The sequence below is a fragment of the Gymnoscopelus microlampas genome (assembly GCF_963454915.1).
Source record: "Gymnoscopelus microlampas genome assembly, chromosome: 22".
Classification (NCBI taxonomy): domain Eukaryota; kingdom Metazoa; phylum Chordata; class Actinopteri; order Myctophiformes; family Myctophidae; genus Gymnoscopelus; species Gymnoscopelus microlampas.
Window position 1 is genome coordinate 37,056,779 of NC_139959.1, and position 18,811 is coordinate 37,075,589.

Below are 18,811 nucleotides of genomic sequence, written 5' to 3' on the forward strand. Positions count from 1 at the left end.
GTCATGGGGGAGGCGGTATAGCGACCAGGATTACTACCGGTACATGTTTTTGTGACACGGGGGGAGAACATGCAAACTCCACACAAAGTAGGCCCTTTCGCCAACCCCACCTAGGGTATGGGCTGTTCGTCATTTCCATTCACGAAAATATATTCTAAAATATCTTTACATTTTATTTTCATAATTTTAATCACTATGTCATTTTTCAATCAATTTGAAAGAGTACCTTTTGCCTTTTTGAAAGCTTGATAATACCTTATTTTCAAATTTAGAACCATGACCAGTTGTCAGAAGAGTCACAATATAAATGAATAAGTCCTCCAACAGTCCTTCACATCAAGATAGAGACATTTCATAAACACCTGTCTTGTGATTTCTCCCAGCACGCTCTGGCCCACGTGGGCAGCAGGATAGGTTTGCCGAGGCTGGCAGCGACCAGGTATTTTTTGCTGCCGACCTCCCCGGCTATCAGGTGAGTGACACACACGCCGAGGTCGAGATAGACCCTGCCACCCATTAGCTGTACCAGCTCTGTCACGTCTGCCTGTAAATGCACACATACGGTACATGGACAAACAGCTTTAAACTCTTGTAAGTGAGGAGTAATTATATACCAACTCAAATCTGCAATAGAGGCAGCATTGCGGTTGTGTGAACTAACCCGTGCCGTCTTGTCCAGGCTGGTGCAGGATATGGCGAGGTCAGCCATCGCCATGTTATAGACCGGCCTCTCTGCTTTGGGAACAACGATCTCTTGTTGCAGGCAGTACAGGACCACCAGTGGGCTTACTATTCTGTAGCCGAGCTGCACCGAGAAAGAGAGAGAGAGGACAAACCAACAGCAATGATCACACGGCACACGCTATGGCACAAAATATTAGTATAATATTATGGCATTAGTTCTCAAAGTGGGGTCCGGGGACCCCCAATGGTCCTTGGGAGGGTTCCAGGGGGTCCCCAGTAAAAAATAGTTAATGTAGAATCACAATATTTTTTACCATTTATACGTTTGCTATTCAAAAATAGCAAATCTACAAATCTACAATCTTCGTGCCGCACTGAGAGCTTGCATATCTGCTATTTTCGAAAATATATATATTTTTTAATGTTTTGTTTTATATAGATCTTCTCTCCCGGGGAGTCCCTGGCACAAAACATTTTCAGATGGCTCATGGCAATCACTGTCTGTCTTATGGGCAGTATCCAACTTTAGACACGTAGGAGGAGTGCTGCGAACGACCCAGACCTTCAGGCAGTGGTGGAAGGCCGGCGTGGTGAAGTCGCTGAAGACGAACAGAGACTTGTCTTTCTGGTTGAGCTGTAGAGCAGCATCCTCATCGATGGTCTTCACGTACTCCTCAGACTGCAGCTCCAGGATGGCCTGTGTTCACAACAAAACGGTACATACAACAGCACGTTACAGTCTGCTCTGCTGTTCACTAAATACTCTAACATAGCCTGTGTTGACGAAGCAGAGTCTTACCTCATAAGCCTTGACGGCGGACTCCGTCTTCTGCCCGACAAACTTCACGAGGTAACCTCCTTTGACGTCTTTCTTAGACATGTTGAGTCTGGTTTGTACTGTAGGGCAGGACACAGACACACACACACACACACACACACACACACACACACACACACACACACATCGTTTACATTTACATTTCTGTGTAATAAAGTATTCAATCAATCAAACCCAGCCGCAAACAACTTAGAGGCTATCCATCGAAGTTTGCAATACCCGCCTCCATTGACAGCCCAATTCATGAAACAGATAAGTCCTTTCTGATTGCATTAAACAACAATAAATTGTCTCTATGGACACTGACAGCTTTATAAAAAATAAAAAAAACAAATTATGAGCAACATTATCAATAAACAGCCATGAATATTTTGAAGTGTTCATGTTTTTCAAAACTGCACATATGATATGCAGGACGTTGAGTGTCACTATAAAACAAACAGCCATCATGGCTGCACAGTTTATGGACAGAACGTTGCAACGTTGGATTTTAAGATGGCCATTATTACTTGAAGGCTAGCCTCCAAGTAAGTGGCATCAAACATAAGGTAGACAGCAGCATTGCAAGTAACTTCTGACTGAGATACCATTCTTAGTCAGTGTAACCAGGTGGACAAGTTACTAAGGCAGTATCACAGCCAGGTGCTCCTTGTTTCTAATCAAGGCTGAGGGTTTATTGGCAGACAGGGTTTAAAATGGCTGGGCTGCATAAATTCAGGGGATCCCCTACTAGCTTGCTTTAAGGTTGGCGTACCTGAGGAGGACAAGAGTTGGAAGGCATGGCTTTTCTAACAGTATATCGGCATATTGCCCTTATTCCATGCTGCTGTGCTCCTTCTCCTCCTCTGTTACACCAGCCCAATATATGGTATTGTATGTGTTGGTTATTTATATAATTGTAGGGTTTTAGTCTAGTGTGTATTTTAAAAGCTTTAATACTTTATGTACAGAAGGAAAATTAATAGCCTTTTTAAAATAATTGTATTTATTTTCATGCTCATCCTTTAGTTATACGAACCTGTGCATTGCGTTGTTAAAGAGGACCTTCCCTCTAGAAAAAGGTGGCGTAGGCATTGTATATTGTATTACTACTAGCATTCCCTTTAAAAAGCCTCCCCCTGCTACATATCAGACATTAAAATAAGTCAAAAAGCACAATACGTGTCGTGGGTTGTAATGCATTGGCTCTCAAAGTGGGGTACCAGGGGGTCCCCAGCTAAATGATGGATAGTTAGGAACGAAATGGACCCTTATGGGTCTAACTCTGAGAGTGTACAAATGGAACCAAATGGACCTCTGACAATCACTACTAGAGCCATAAAAAAAATCTTCTCTTATGCAGGGGGTCCCTGGCATATCTTTCCAAATGGGGGTGTGCGGGCTAATAAGTGTCAATTTGGGGGTCTTTGACATGAAAAAGTTTGAGAACCACTGATATAATGAATAAGTGACTTTGGCAGAAAGTAACTGCTGTAGTGCACCATACAGGGGTCCTTGGTGGGGTACCAGGGGGTCCCCAGCTAAGTGATGGATAGTTAGGAACCAAATGGACCCTTATGGGTCTGTAACTCTGAGTGTGTACAAATGGAAGGGTCCATTTGGTTCCATTTGTACATTCTCAGAGTACATTAACATTTGTATATATTTTTTATATTTTATTTTATATATTTGTATATTTTATATGTATTTTCTATTTTTTATAGATTGTACAATATAAATATATATAATATTTGTCCATATGTCACTTACCTTCAAATGCTGAAATGTAAGGGCAGTGTTTTCAAGACAGTCAATGAATGAAGCCTCCAATCATTCATGGGATGAAGTAATGTCTCTATTAGACCACTAGAACTAATACTTTATGGTCATTAGTAATAATAAAACACATACAGTTGTCTGACAGCTAGCTGCTAATGCTAGCTGCTGCGTGCTACACAATGGAACATTTAAAAGGCTCGAGCGCTCCTTGTCAGGTTTTAAAACACACACTGACGTTTAAAGACACTCATATTATCATAAACATATGGCCGCTGTTCAAGGTAACGAGGACGCGAATGAACTACAAAATATCAAATACTAGTTAATTGACTTCATTATCACGTTTTTTAGCGATACGAGTCGCTTTGTTGTTGTTTATTCGCGCCAATGGAGGAGCTTCCGCCCTCCTTCCGGTGTTACCTACCGACTAAACTGTCCGTCCAGCAACCAGGCGATATGACTTCTATAGTTCCGAAGGGCATTGATATGATTTGATATAAGCAGTTTGCAAAAAAAAGAAGAAGTACAGTTCAATACAAGGTCTGTTAAGAGCATTTTAAACCCAAGAAGGCCTATGGCTTGTTTCCATTGGGGTCCTTTGTGCTCAATTCATCGAAACATTTAATAACAGACAAATACACTACTCAATTTAAAATTGTCTATTTGGTCCAAAATGTTTTTGAAAATAAAATATTTTGGAAAAAATAATGATTGAACTTTTCATAATTGGTCTAATATTTCTACAATTTCTACAAATTGCTACAAAACCTGTATAGGCTATCCAATCATTTTGGCAGAAGAAGTTGAAGGGTAAAATGAAGTTTGATGTATTGTTGTGTTGTGCATGTTCACATCATGTACTTTACTTAAGACAATTTTTCAAATATTAATCCTTTTAACATTTTGGACAAAATAGCCATCCTCTTCTTGTATCTGTTCCATAGTAGACTTCTAGTGGTTGGCTCACATAAAATTGTTCTTTCAGATCAAACAATTGTACCTCTTTGTCACTGAAACTGCTCAAAAGGTTGGCAAAATATATTGTTTTAATTAAATAGGGACTGGACTTTGAACAATCGAGATGATGTAGAATAGAAACAGTATTTTTATGGGCTTTCCCCCCCACCATGCTGTTGATACTGAACATTTGGCTGACATATTCTTTTAAATAATTAAATTAGATCATCCTTCAGGTGACCTGTTCAATCAACCAGTTTTGTGGTGAAAACAGGGTGAAACTGGAAAAACTGCATCAATATTTTACATTTGGCTATCCATTTTTTACCATCATGCCAAACACCTTCTCTATGGTAGGCTGAGCTACTGCACTTGTACTTGAATAAACGCAATAATAATTACCAGTTACTTTGAAATGAATAGACATTTCTTTAAACCTTTTAGGTTATAATATCTCTTTGCCGTTAAATAGTACAATAGTAGTTAACAATTTCAATTGACATCACACAAATATTGAGCTCACACATACACAGTCTTTTTTTATTTGGCAACCCATAAGCTTGGTTCAATATTGTAAACAGAAACTATTTGCACAGTGACTTCCACTTTGTGGCATTTTGAGACTGAGACCATATTTGATGAGTGTGCTTGTCCAGTAAACCAACATTTCATAAACATCTCCTCAAGACACAGGGGAGATAGGATGTTTGTCCTTCAAGGTGAAGTCAAATCTTGTACTTCATCTTTCCAGTCTCGCTGATGACACAGATATGCTAAAAGGAGGGGAGGGAGGGAGTGAGATAGATAGAAAGAAAAAACAGAGGACACGTGGAAGGAAGGAGGGAGGACAGGAATGAAAGGAGTAGGAGGATTGAGGGATAGATTGGAGATGGGAGGGAGAGAGACAGGGAGGAAAGGAAGGGAGAATAGTTTCTGTCAGTGTCACTGTAAATTATTAATTGTTTACAGAAAAAAACAACGCAACAATAATGTAAGATATAGTTGCAGTTGTCAAGTATACTGATATGAATTTAAATGACAGCATGTACATTATTCCGATGAGTGGACATTCAGTATGGGAGTTGAGGTTTCTGTGGGAAAAATGTCTCTTTTACTGTGTTTACTGTCCAGCCCAATGCTTCTCAACCCTGTAACATCATTATGTAAAGGTGACTTTGTGTAGCAGCAGCAGCAGCATCAGCAGCAGCAACACTGGACTCTGGACTTACATTCAGGTCACGAAAATACTCGTTGTAGTCCAAGGCATAACCAACCACAAAGCGGTTGGGGATTTCAAATCCAACATCTGTCAAGACCAAACACAGGTGCATGAGATGAGAGTGATGTCAAGTACACAATAGTAGGCTATATATAGCAAGAAAATCCTGCAAATTACTGTTCACAGTTTCAGCTCCCCACAATATATCCACATATGGGGGGCAGCCGTAGCTTAGTTGTTCTGTGCTATATGTGTTTTTTCTGTTGGAACAGACAGTGAAGATGATTATCCCTGAGGGGACAATAAAAACTGTTATGGCGATTTGTGCATGTCAATATTTGGACGACATTTGTGGATGTCCAGTCCATACAGTATATGGACATATCTGCTCGCCCACCACAGATACACAGAAACACCCAGAGGCACAGACGCACAAACAGAACTTTATATTGGTGATATATTTACTGTAAAGAAGGAAATATTGCTCTGGAAATTATCAAAAACCCTTGATAATAAGTAGGACAGTCATAGGTGACGTCATAGCATCAAGAGGCACTTACAATCTGTCAGACTTTCAGCCATGTGAGGCACCCTCTTCACTAGCAGGCTGAAACACAGATCACAGTATTCCAACATTCATTTAATGCATTTTTTAAAATAGCAGATCTACAAGCTCACAACACACGTTGTGATGTGATGCGAGCTTGTAGATCAGCTATTATGACAAAGTATAAATCAGGAGTCAAGTGGTTAACTCAAAAATGTGTATGATAAAATACAATTGTCTTTCAATCCCAATAGAATTCATTTCTTCATTTTGTTATTTAGGTTTTGTTCACGTATTTATTACTTTGTAGAACACTGGAGATTATTATTAGATTTATAAAAAATAAACATTGTCTAATAATCCCATGAAGGATGGGTCAAAAAATGTGACTACACGAGAAAATAAATCCATTCATTCATAAGCAGGGATGCTTATCAATACTGGTTTGGGGGGTGCAGCATAATGGACATGTTATCTTAGGGAGGACTGTTGTCTTCTACAAAAGTAACTCACCCCGCGGCCTTGACCATCTTAGGCTGAAAGGTCTCTACATGCTTTAGGAGGGTCTTCATGGTCTTTCCTGTGTCAATTATAGCCTTTGGAGGAGAAGAGCAGATTTAAGCAAAAAACGAGAAGAGGATTGTTTTGTGAAGAGTGTGGGGTGTTAGCTTGTTTTGCGAATCACTTATATAATGACGAGTTTTGTTCCAGGATGATGAAATGTCCACTATTTGAAAGAAAACAATGTTCAATGTGCAGAAGTAAATGCTTACCTCAACGATCAGTACATTCTTCATAAGAGCATAAAACAAAAGAAAAACACATTTGTTAACTGCTGTAACTATTGCAACAGTGTATTCCACATCTTCACACAGACACAGCACAGACATTTTATCCAGTTAGTTAAAACTAAACTTGTCAGAATTAGATCCTATCTTTGACCATTGCATTGTCCCTATACCTGAGATTGGTGCATAACTGGCCCATGCAGCCACCTAATTTTACAGGTTTGGGATTTGCCCCTGCCCCTGTTTGTGTTTGCATGCATATACAGTAGCTGTGTTTAGATGAAGTGAGTGAAGTGTCTGTATGTTATTCTAACTGTTGATACACAGTCCATCACTACCTTGTTTTGAGGGAAACCAGAGAATGCTTACTGGTCTGCTGATATGTACAAATGTGACAGCATTCATTGTGTGTGCACGCAGGCGTACACATTTGTCCATGTCTGCAGTATATCTGAAGAGCATTTTCACATCCCCAGAGCTCAACTGATGTTTCATTCTCGTGACCAGTCTAGTTTAACCCTAAACGCTGTGACCTCTATCATATACCACATATCAGGTTAGTTCCTACTCATATTCAGTACTGTACACACCTTCCCACGCAGGAAGGACAGATCTCGGCTCCCTATGATGTGTAAGTCCTCTGTCGACTGGTCATTCTGTTAGAGGCAGAGACACAACATCAGAGAAGATTCACAGGATACAGGTGTGTAAATTATTTAACCAGGGGTCTTCAACAGGGGGTCCTGGACCCCTAGGGAGTCCTCAGAGTTACTACACTTAATTCCTAAGTATGCATTCAAAAACAAATTACTCAAACAGAGGGGAGGGTTATAAGGAGAGAAAAGTATAATGTCTTCATGTAATTTCATTAAAAAAAAGAAGGGTAATGTGGCCAGCAGAGACTCGAACTCCGCTCCCCAGTAAAGAACTTAGTATCGAAATCTCATTGAGCCACAAGCTAAATGCTGAAAGCAGAGGAAGAAAAACAGGCTTATAAAGACTCTAGGTATGATGTAATCTGGGGGAGGAGATTGTTCTATTATAGTTCAAAAAATTGTTTCCTGGTTAAACTCAACAGAGAGATAAGAAACCGACACAGCTTTCCTACATATACAGTACATTACTGGGTGGTTCTGTGCAGCTATTGCACCAGGTAGTTTTTTCGCACAAACATACCCAAATGCCTTTATGTTGAACTGTATATCATCAAGGAACTAAATTCAACTCAACTAAACTAATAATCCAGTCCTTGTTAGTCTCTGGGCACTTTTGTGGGAGTTAGCTGAGGCTGAGATCATGACACATTAAAAAGAGACCAGATGAAAGTGTGGTCACACTGCTCAGTCAGACTTGTGTTAATATTAAATAAAGGAGTAAAAAACATTTGAAAAAAAAACAAGAGGTTATGAAGCAGCCCAATGAGACTTGATCCCACACATCAACTCAAGGTTGAGTTGAGTGCAGTTTCTTCATCTCACTGAGCCAACTGTCGGTGCGCAGACAAAGACCATACATCTGGGTTAATAAACTCTCAATTAGAGATGATGTCATCTTGTTGTCTCTTCATTCAAGCGCATTATCATAATAGTCCATGAGCCAGAGCCCCAAAATTGAGCAATGATTACCGAAAGAGTGGGCAAAACCATACCTATATTAAATTGTTCATAGGGTCAATATAAGTAAATAAATATATGATAACCTTTCCACAGGAGTAGCTTTTTCATAGTTATCACACATTTTGTTATTTTCCCCAAACATACATGACAGGTGAAAAATCACAACATTTTAAAAATAGTAATCATAATGAAACTTCCCCAGTTGATTACTTACATGAACACAATGATTTATTGTATTACAAGTTTTCTGAAATTGTATATTTAAATATGCAAATTAGGCATTATATAGGAAAACATAATCCCCCACGCTACGGAACTCTCTATTAGAGATCAGACACTGATCAACCCGATGTAAAGAGTGTCTTCATAAAAGCACATAATTAAATGAGTGGATTATGGTAATCCACAAAAACAAAGTGCTTTAACACAATCTTTTACAAAAACAGAAACAAAAACCAACATCCTGAAAGTTCAGAAAACTGAACTTATACTTTAAGGGCAGGATAAGTATTCTATGGGAAATATTCAAACCTCTGGTCTGGTACCAGAATGTAAAAGATATCTCACAGAAAAAAGAACATAACAAAAAAACAAGAGGAGAATGCAGCCTGCAGAGACTCGAACTCCGCTCCCTGGGTAGAACTTAGTATCGAAATCTCATTGAGCCACAAGCTAAATGCTGAAAGGAGAGGAAGGCAGACGGGCTTATAAACTCTACAGTACGTATGATGTCATCTGCAGCTCAGGGAGGAGGAGCCATGTTAAACTCAACTCAACAGAGAGACAAGAAACTGGCAAAGCTCTATTAAGACTTTACCACTTGGTTAATACATTACTGTGTGGTTCTATGTGCAACTGTCCCAGATGGTGGCTTTTCACAACAACATACACACATTTAGAAATTTTCAATAATCTCTTTTTTTCTTCAATCTCACTTGGACAATTCTGCATTGTATTAGTGTCTTTTATAGTTTTGCCTCTATCTGTTATGATTGTGCAACTAAACTAAACTAAACTAAACTAAACTAAACTAAACTAAACTAAACTAAACTAAACTAAACTAAACTAAACTAAACTAAACTAAACTAAACTAAACTAAACTAAACTAAACTAAACTAAACTAAACTAAACTAAACTAAACTATAACTAATACTCCTACTTGTGCCAGAGCACTTACACACATTAAAAATAGACCAGATTAAAGTGTATAGTCAGTGAGACTTATTACATAATCAAGGAATACAATAGAACATTGAAAATGAAAACAACAGCAGAGGGTAATGTAGTGACCAGATGAGAAGTGCATTATCATATCATATGATTACATTAATGTCTTATAGTGAATGTATGATCATTTATAAATGACAAATGATGGGTATTCCATGAATGAATTAAACCAAAGCAGAAAAATAAAAATAAATACTGCAACAAAATCTACATTTAAATCGGAAGGGTTTTCTAAATCTAATATCATAATCATAATATTAAACAATATGACATGTCGAAGACCTGACCCAAAAGAAAAAGGGGTATTTTGTGCCCTGTGGGAACCGAACTCAGGTCACCGGAGGGTGAACTGCAGTACGGATCTCATTGGGCTACATGCTATGTAGAGGAAAGAGAAGACAGAGAGGCTTATAAACAGTCTATTAGTTATGATGTCACCTACAGCTCGGGAAGGAGGAGCTTTTGAAGCAACTTGTTTCCTTGTTGAGTTCAGCTCATTTAGTCCATGGGCCAGACGAGAAGTCAGGGACACGTAAGGTGGCAAAATCTCTTTGGCACCATTTTGTTTGTAGGGTCCATATAAGTACTTTGAAACATGATAACCTTTTCAAATGAGTAGCTTTAATACTTTTTTAGGACATTCATGTTTTTGCCATTATCTCCCCACATTCATTATCTGCACAGACATGAAAAATCACAGAGGTGCTCATCCGCCATAGTGCCACAAATGGCGTAATGGCCAAATGGCCGCCATCGGCTATGATGAAAATCCAAGACCTTGGCCATAGCTTGGCCATTGTTAGGACTAAAAACAGGTGTAATAAGACTAATTAAACTAATTCTGGCATTTATAATTCCTTTCTGATATTGTTTTGACCATTAAGGAGCATCTTATCATTGAAATATGTAAGTCAATGCAATTTTTCAATAACTCAATTACTCAATTTTTTTTTTCAATAATGATTTGTTTTATTTATAACAAAAGACATACACATGAGATATATAACAATTATAAATATTTTATTATTTTAATTGGGTGTTGAAATGAGCAAATAAGAGTGATTTAGACCTACAAAATGATATACAAATAAAATCGTAACTCAAAATCAAATAACAATTCCTCTCAAAGTGCACCATATATGTGCATGCTGGTTAGTGTGATGGACTTTTACAGGATGGATTTTAAAATTTTCCATGGCAGAATATGGAACTCCAGCAGCACGGCACCCACATCGGCGAGTGTCACACTTGCCTGAATACTTGCATACTGTGAGCAGACTTGGTGGTAAGGCCTTCAGACACTTAGATGGCAGGAGTGTACCAAAGTGCTCCTCCCATCCATGTTCCATTGGTGCTAGTCTTGCCTGAGGTTCCTTGGCTGTCGCAACAGGTCGCAAGCCTTATGCACCAGAAAGGCACCTTGGATGTGGCCTCTGATCACACTACTTGTGGGAGGGAGAGCATCCATTCCAGCACTGGCACTGGTATAGTTTTCTACCCTGAGGTCATAAAATGTCTTGCTGTTGTACTTGAACTGGCCCCTGCCCAGACACGCACCAAGTACTTCTCTGTCAACGCTGTGTCTTGTTCAGTCAAGGTGTCTGCCTCTCCAAAGATTGTCAGATATTGCACTGGGTCAGAAGCCATAGCTGCATGTTTGGTCCCCACCTTACTCATGCAGTCATCTCCAGTCAGGATATGTGCCTTGATCACTGTCTTGGCTAGTGGTGCTCCAAGATGAGAGACTGCTTGATGCAGTGGGAGGATGCGCCGCTTCTCACCAGTGCCATACTGCTGCCAGATCTCCTTCATCCTCAGTGCTTGGAAGTATATGGGGTGTAGTATAGCAGTAATGTGAAGGTGTGTGTGTCATTAGAGACAATTACAACTCTTGCACTGTTTCACATGAACAGCCCACTCCACATGCACCACCATGGGGCGGCAGTGGCTCAGGGGTAAAGTGGCTGGGTAGAGTGAACTGGAAACCACAAGGTTCCTAGTTCGATCCCGGGCTCCCCCAGAGTTAGTGTCGAAGTGTCCTTGAGCAAGACATTGAACCCCTAATTGCTCTGAGCAGGTTGGTGCCTTGCATGGTTTCCTCCGCCATCGGTGTGTGAATGTGTGTGTGTGTGAATGGGTGAATGTAATGTACAATCTATGTAAAGCGCTTTGGATAAAAACGCTATATAAATGCACCATTTAGCATTTACTACCAGCCTGTCAGCCTCAGCACCAATGGCTGTCCTGGAACTTATGGCCTGCAAGTGTGTACGGACCTGCAAGTTTCCAGACTGTTCCTGCCTTGCCAACAAATTAAAGTGCACAGAAATGTGCAAGCTACAAACCTGCTGCAATCAGCAGGAAGAGGAGGAAGATGAAGTGGAACTGATTGATTATGATGATGACGATGACGATGACGAATACTGAAGAATTGATATTGGTATGACAATTATTATGATGATGATGATGATGATGATGATCATTGATTAAAGTACCTCTCAAGCCTACTCCATAAACCGACTCTGTCACGGACCCTGTGGTCCACAGACTTGGACCTCCTCTCCAGTGATGCTATGCTCATTTGAGAAGTGGTTGCACTCTCTATTTTAATGACGTGACGCGCACATCACTTAACACCTACAGTACAGGTCACACAATGGACAATTGATATGCATATAGGCTAATTCCTATGTTAATGTACCGCGTGAGTCGGGAGCCTTTGTAAACTTTGATGAAGTGTGAATTTAAAGTAGTTTTAAATCTATGCGTGTGCCTGCACGTCCCCCTGGCCAAATAAGTGGTTGCACGGCGTGCAACCGCGTCCACTGAGCATTGCACCCCTGCTCCTCTCTGTCCCCAAGGCAAACAAGCAAACCTTGTTCTGAACCATGTTCTGAACCTTGTTCTGAAGGCTCTGTCGGGGACAGAGCCTTCAGTGTGGCAGCCCCCACCCTGTGGAACTCTCTCCCAATAGGGATTGGTCAAGCTCCTGCTCCATGCTCATGCAACACTGGACTCCTAAGGCTGTGTGTCTTGAAAAGACACCTATTCTCTCAGGCTTATGGCATATAGTTGTTTGTTGTTTTGTTTGTTAGTTTGTCTGTTGGTTGTTCATTGTTTTTGAAAGGCGCTATATAAATTCAAGCTACTATTATTATTATTTTTTGTATTATTATTAAAGTGAATGAAAGAGAGAAATGTATTTTTTCCCCCCTCTGTATCACGTGTTCTGTTCAAAAAAAGTGGCACGCTTTCTTCATTATTTGAATATATGGTTGGTGTCTTTGAAGACTGATAACTGTGACTAAGCTACCACTTGGGAAAGGCTATTATGATCAAATATCATCTAGGGATATAGACCTATTCAAAATACAAAACTAGAATTTGCAAATGTTGCACTTGAGTGACCCCGATTAGTGAAAATGCTGTTCACATCGTATCACAACGTGAAGTGTTGTGAGCTTGTAGACATGCCATTTGCTGAATGTTTGCCCCAGAATAGGCATGCTAGGGTTCATGTGGTTAAATAAGTGAATGAAAGAGATTGAATAATGTTTTTTTCCCTCTGTATGACATGTTCTATTCAAAAAAGGTTAGGCGATTTTTTCATTCTTTGGATCTATGGTTGGTGTCTTTGAAGGCTGATAACTAGGACTAAGCTACTACTTAGGAAGGGTTATCATGTTGAAATATTATCTAGGGATATAGACCTTTTCAAAATACCAAACTAGAATTTGCCACCTTGAGTGTCCCTGATTAGTGAAAATTCTGACCTGGGCCCATGGACTAATTGTAGACAGGACCCAGCACAGCTCTTTTGCTTCTGCCTACTACCTCATACGCTATAGTACTATTTAATTATTATCCTGTTTTGTCCTGTATTTGCTGTTGCTGGCAGAGCTGCTGTGTAACATTTATTTGCCTCTTCTCTTGGCAGTTCACACTCGTAAAAGAGACTTCAGTCTCAATGTGTCTTTTTTTACTGATTAAATAAAGGTTAAATAAATAAATTCAGCTGCTATATACCAAGCAGCTTTATACTCTGATACATGTAGATTTATCATAATGTATAGCATAAGAAGTGTGCAGAGGAACATAATACACCACACATCTGGGTTAATCAACTCTCTATTACAGATTATGTAATCTCACTCTAGTAAAGGACAGAATACGTATTCCACATCAAACTTTCAACAATCCAGCATCAGAATATGAAAGAAACCTCACAGAGGAAAAACATATTTAAAAATATAGCTGCAAGCAGCGATAATACGGGGCCAGTGAATGAGAGAGAGAGAGAGAGAGAGAGAGAGAGAGAGAGAGAGAGAGAGAGAGAGAGAGAGAGAGAGAGAGAGAGAGATGGAAAGTGGAGAGAGAGAGAGACATGGAAACTGGAGAGAGAGAGAGAGAGAGAGAGAGAGAGAGAGAGATGGAAACGGAATAGATTGATGAGAGAGAGAGATGGAAACAGAATGGATTGATTGGACATCTCAACCTGTTGCCATTAACAGGAATCGAACTCTCAACCTTCGGACTAATAGGCTGAAGTGCGCCTTGAACTGGCGGCCTTGCGGTTGTCAGGCAGACGCTTAAGCGAGAAACCATTGGACCGACAGACCTAAAATGGTGAAAAAGCAGCTCACACAGATGATACAGAAAGAAGACCATGAGCATTTTAAATCCTCACTAACCCTAACCTCAGTAAAACTATGTCTACCCCTAACGTCAAGAAATACTATGCGTAAGAATGCCAAATCGCGATCACCTCACACATCGTCGGGGACAGGGATCGAACCGGTGACCTCCGGACTCATAGGCTGCCTTTTTTCTCATTGAGCAAGAGAAATGATAGTCCTATTCGTGTCTGTTGATATATATAAGTCTTTCCGTCCCTGACGGACCAGACCTTTGTTTTTCTAACTACTCTAGATCACTGGTTCCCTAACCATCTACCGATAGAGAAATTGTATGTCTCCTCGGAACAGAAACCAGTTAAAGTAGCCGATCTACATGATGATGATGATGAGAGAGAGAGAGAGAGAGAGAGAGAGAGAGAGAGAGAGAGAGAGAGAGTGAGTATGTCATACATTGACAAAAAATACTCTTGTTGCTATCTGAAAAGTTGTGAGATTGTCGATCAGCTATTTTCACAATGAAGTATGTCATACATTGACAACAATACTCTCAAATAAGCATTTCATGTTATCTTTAACAATTGCACTTGCATTATTTGATGCATTCATGTTGTGTGCTATGCAACTTTAATGGAGCCTGCATCAAGTGAGGTTTGAACTGGCGACCTTGAGGTTGTGTTGTGAGGCACATGTTTAAGCGAGAAGCCATTGGACCGGTAGACCTGAACTGGTGAAAATGCAGCTCACACAGATGATATAGTTTCAAGCAAATAGCTGAAAAATCCTGGGTTTAAGTGTTTTTCAAACTGCTCAAAATTGCGGACAATCTAAGGGCGGAGCTTACTGATCAAAGCGATAGATGTGTTCCTCATGAGTCAAGGCACATGTGTAAGCAGGTTTAATGGCTGTCGGCCAAATGAGGCATGACTTTTGCCTGTTTAAGGTTTGCATTTTCAAAAAATTGCTATAGCGCCCCCCTTTGGCCAATTGGACTAAGATTGGTTTCAGTGATATTTGGAATGACACTCAACCTTTCTGCAAAGTTTCAAAGAAATGTGAGTCTGCATGTGTGTGTTAGGGGCAGATGAATCATTTTCATAAAACTGTAATAGTTCAAATATATCTCCTCCTGGGATTTTTGAGCAATCTGCACGAAACGTTTAACACTTGAACTTTTGACCTATAATGACAACACCTTGGCAGCGGATTTTCCATAAGTGAAAAAATGCAGAAGTTAGGAGCCAATGACTGTTTTTCATATAATTCAAAATGGTGGGCGATCTAAAGCTCAGAGATCAAAAGTCAGACCACGAAAGTTGTCAGGCATGAAGAGACGCATGTGTGTATCGAAGTTTCATGGCTGTAGGTCAAACAGGGCATGAGTTGTACCTGTTCAAAGTTGCCACTTTCAATTGAGTGCTATAGCGCCACCCTTTGACGGATGAGTGTGAGAATTATTTCTTGATAGTTTTTCATGACCATCTACCATATGGCCGAGTTTCGTAAAAAGCGTATGCACGGTTAAGCCAGAACTGCCAAAAAGAAGTGTTTTTCAAACTGCTCAAAATTGTGGACAATCTAAGGGCGGAGCTTACTGGTGAAAGTGATACATGTGTTCTTCATGAGTCAAGGCACAAGTGTAACCAGGTTTCACGACTTTCGGCCAAACGAGGCATGACTTATGCCTGTTTAAAGTTTTCATTTTCAAAAAAATGCTATAGCGCCCCCCTTTGGCCAATTGGAGTAAGATTGGTTTCAGTGATATTTGGAATGACCCTCAACCTTTCTGCAAAGTTTCAAAGAAATGTGAGTCTGCATGTGTATGTTAGGGGCAGATGAATAATTTCCATAAAACTGTAATAGTTAAAATCTATCTCCTCCTGGGATTTTTGAGCAATCTGCACGAAACGTTTAACACTTGAACTTTGGACCTATGCCGACAACACCTTGGCAGCGGATTTTCCATAAGTGAAAAAATGCAGAAGTTAGGAGCCAATGACTGTTTTTCATATAATTCAAAATGGTGGGAGATCTAAAGGTCAGAGGTCAAAAGTCAAAGGGCGAAAGTTGTTCAGAATGAGGAGACGCATATGTGTATGTACAGTTTCATGGCTGTAGGTCAAACAGGGCATGAGTTGTACCTGTTCAAAGCTGCCATTTTCAATTGAGTGCTATAGCGCCACCTTTGGACGAAAGATTGTGAGATTTATTTTTTGATAGTTTTTCATGACCATCTACCATATGGCCGAGTTTCGTAAAAAGCGACAGCACGGTTCAGCCAGAACTGCGAAAAGTGGCAGAAGAAGAAGAAGTGACAGAATAAAGCGAAGAATAAAACAGGTCCAGAGCTGAGCTCTGGCCCCGTAAAAACAAGAGGGAAGGGGAAATGGCCCAGCTGAGACTCGAACTCCGCTCCCCGGTTGGAGGAACTTAGCATCGAAATCTTAATTAAGCCACAAGCATTCTGCTCGAAGGAGAGGAGAGCAGACAGGCTTATAAACACTATAGTTAGTATGATGTCATCGGCAGCTCAGGGGCAAAGAAGACTGTCATGTTTCTTTTTTCGGGTCAAGCTCACCAGCGTTCACAACTTAGAGTCCACACAAAAATCCCATTATGGTTTATTTTGGTACACACACACACACACACACACACACACACACACACACACACACACACACACACACACACACACACACACACACACACACACACACACACACACACACACACACACACACACACACACACACACACACATATCGTCTACACTACAGTATGTCGGGTGGGAACCTCATATGTCCAAAACTGTCACTTTAAGTTTGCTTACTACAAACATCAGATATGGGCATACCTCCATACCTGCCACAGGCACACTGTACATAGCTGAATATTGCTCTTTGTAACAACACATTATTCAGTATGTTAAATGATAAAAAGGACTTCATATCCACATACAAATCCAGTTATACTGTATGCTTAAGAGGACTATCAGTACTTTACACCTACCAGGTAGCTCTTCAGACGGATGAACTCCACCCTGGTCTCCAGGTACTTGTTGGAGTTACGTCCGAAGGCTGTGATGAACTCCACCAGGTCTGAGCAGAACTTGTAGCCTCCCTTCAGCACACACAGAGCCACCAGATTCTGGTCCTCTATGTCGTCCATGATGTGGTGGGCCAGGCGTTCGATTCTAAAGGGAAAACAACATAAAATATAATATCAGAATATGAATTGTAGAAAGATTAGGAGACCAACAGTTCCCTCTATATACATCAACTTAAGCAAATAGTTGCCACCAAATTGCAAAGTTCTTCTCTGCTGGTGCATGCTGTACATTACATACCTGTCCATGATAACTCCATGTGGAATGTAGACACTCTCGATGTCTTCATGGTAGTGTTGTGGGTACGTGAACAGGTCCATGCTGTAACCTGGCCAGTCATCTTTGATCTTTGAATGTGTAGGCACATGTTAGATAACTGAACTTGTGAACTGACATTATCCAAAGCATTAGCCAGAAAGTAGTAATGAAGTGGGGACATGGGAAAGAATATTCAACATACCACAATTCCTCGTTTAATGCCTTGGTTTTCCATCCCGGTGGTTTAGCAACACAGAATGATCTGATCTGAGTGAGAAGTGAGCCAAACAGACCTTATTGCACACAATGGAATAGTGATAGACTCTCATGTGAATTGCTCATCATCAACACATCTTACAATTATTTCTTACCTTATAGGGAAGCATACATTTTTAGGTTTAAATGGATATGCCTTTCATTCTTATAACTTAGAAACAGCAAGTTATTAACCATCAACACATTTGGAGAACTAACCCCACACAGAAAAGTAACTTTTTCGTTTTGTTTAGCTAAATACACCAAATACGTTTTTAAATGAATTACCATCTCTATAATCAAATGTCTAAAGAAAAATAATAAGAAATAAAACTCATTACATAATCCATCCAACTGAAAACATTTCTCCCAGAGCATGAGACAACCAACCTGACCTCTTGGCCAAGGTTTTAGATAATAGTTACATCACTGAAAAGTCGACTCTTTTTAATAAGTGTTTGATTATAAATGACTAATTATCTTTTATTACATAAACAACACTGTGACCAACATAAGAAATGACCCTGACCCATAAATGTCTCCTCACCTCAATCTTCTGTCTTTCACAGAATTACATGTTGGATCACATCACACCAAATGTTTGAAACAGCGCCCTCTAGTTTGGGCTATAATACTAAGCACTGTGACAACCAACCTGTGAGAAAACTAACCCTGCGACTCCCCTCCAAAAAACAAACTATTCTACCATAGCAACAGACAGTGGCAACGTATATTAGTGTCTTTAAAAGCATTTCACTGAAACGAAAGTATTAGAATGCGTTTATTTCCATTTTCTTTCTTCATACCTAATAACTGATTTTTTCTTAAACCCCCAACCAACCCAAATAGGCTATATAGACATCCAAGAGACAAATACATGGATTGGAAACGTAAAATGTTTTCAATTACATATATAGTATAACT

The 18,811-nt window shown here is 39.9% G+C and overlaps 2 protein-coding genes across 3 annotated transcripts in view; both read right to left on the reverse strand.

Annotated features, from left to right (window-relative positions):
• The window catches only part of topbp1 (DNA topoisomerase II binding protein 1), a 30,153-nt gene extending 26,495 nt beyond the window's left edge, over positions 1-3,658 (reverse strand). For both annotated transcript variants that reach the window (XM_084048397.1, XM_084048396.1), the window contains exons 1-5: positions 3,272-3,658; positions 1,484-1,581; positions 1,247-1,381; positions 662-805; positions 363-544 (exon numbers count right to left, since the gene is read on the reverse strand). In XM_084048397.1, coding sequence (XP_083904523.1) covers positions 363-544; positions 662-805; positions 1,247-1,381; positions 1,484-1,564 — 542 coding nt within the window. In that variant the 5' untranslated portion in view covers positions 1,565-1,581; positions 3,272-3,658. The remainder of the gene's footprint in view (positions 1-362; positions 545-661; positions 806-1,246; positions 1,382-1,483; positions 1,582-3,271) is intronic.
• A 1,098-nt stretch (positions 3,659-4,756) lies between these two features.
• On the reverse strand, positions 4,757-17,867 carry LOC311038819 (hypoxanthine-guanine phosphoribosyltransferase-like; the record flags this gene model as incomplete). The annotated part of the gene is made up of 8 exons (XM_084048424.1): positions 4,757-5,010; positions 5,467-5,543; positions 6,017-6,063; positions 6,517-6,599; positions 7,373-7,447; positions 17,278-17,461; positions 17,615-17,721; positions 17,835-17,867. The coding sequence occupies 8 exons, from the start codon at positions 17,865-17,867 to the stop codon at positions 4,963-4,965; spliced, it is 654 nt and encodes a 217-aa protein (XP_083904550.1). The 3' UTR covers positions 4,757-4,962.
• Between the last annotated feature and the right edge of the window lie 944 nt (positions 17,868-18,811).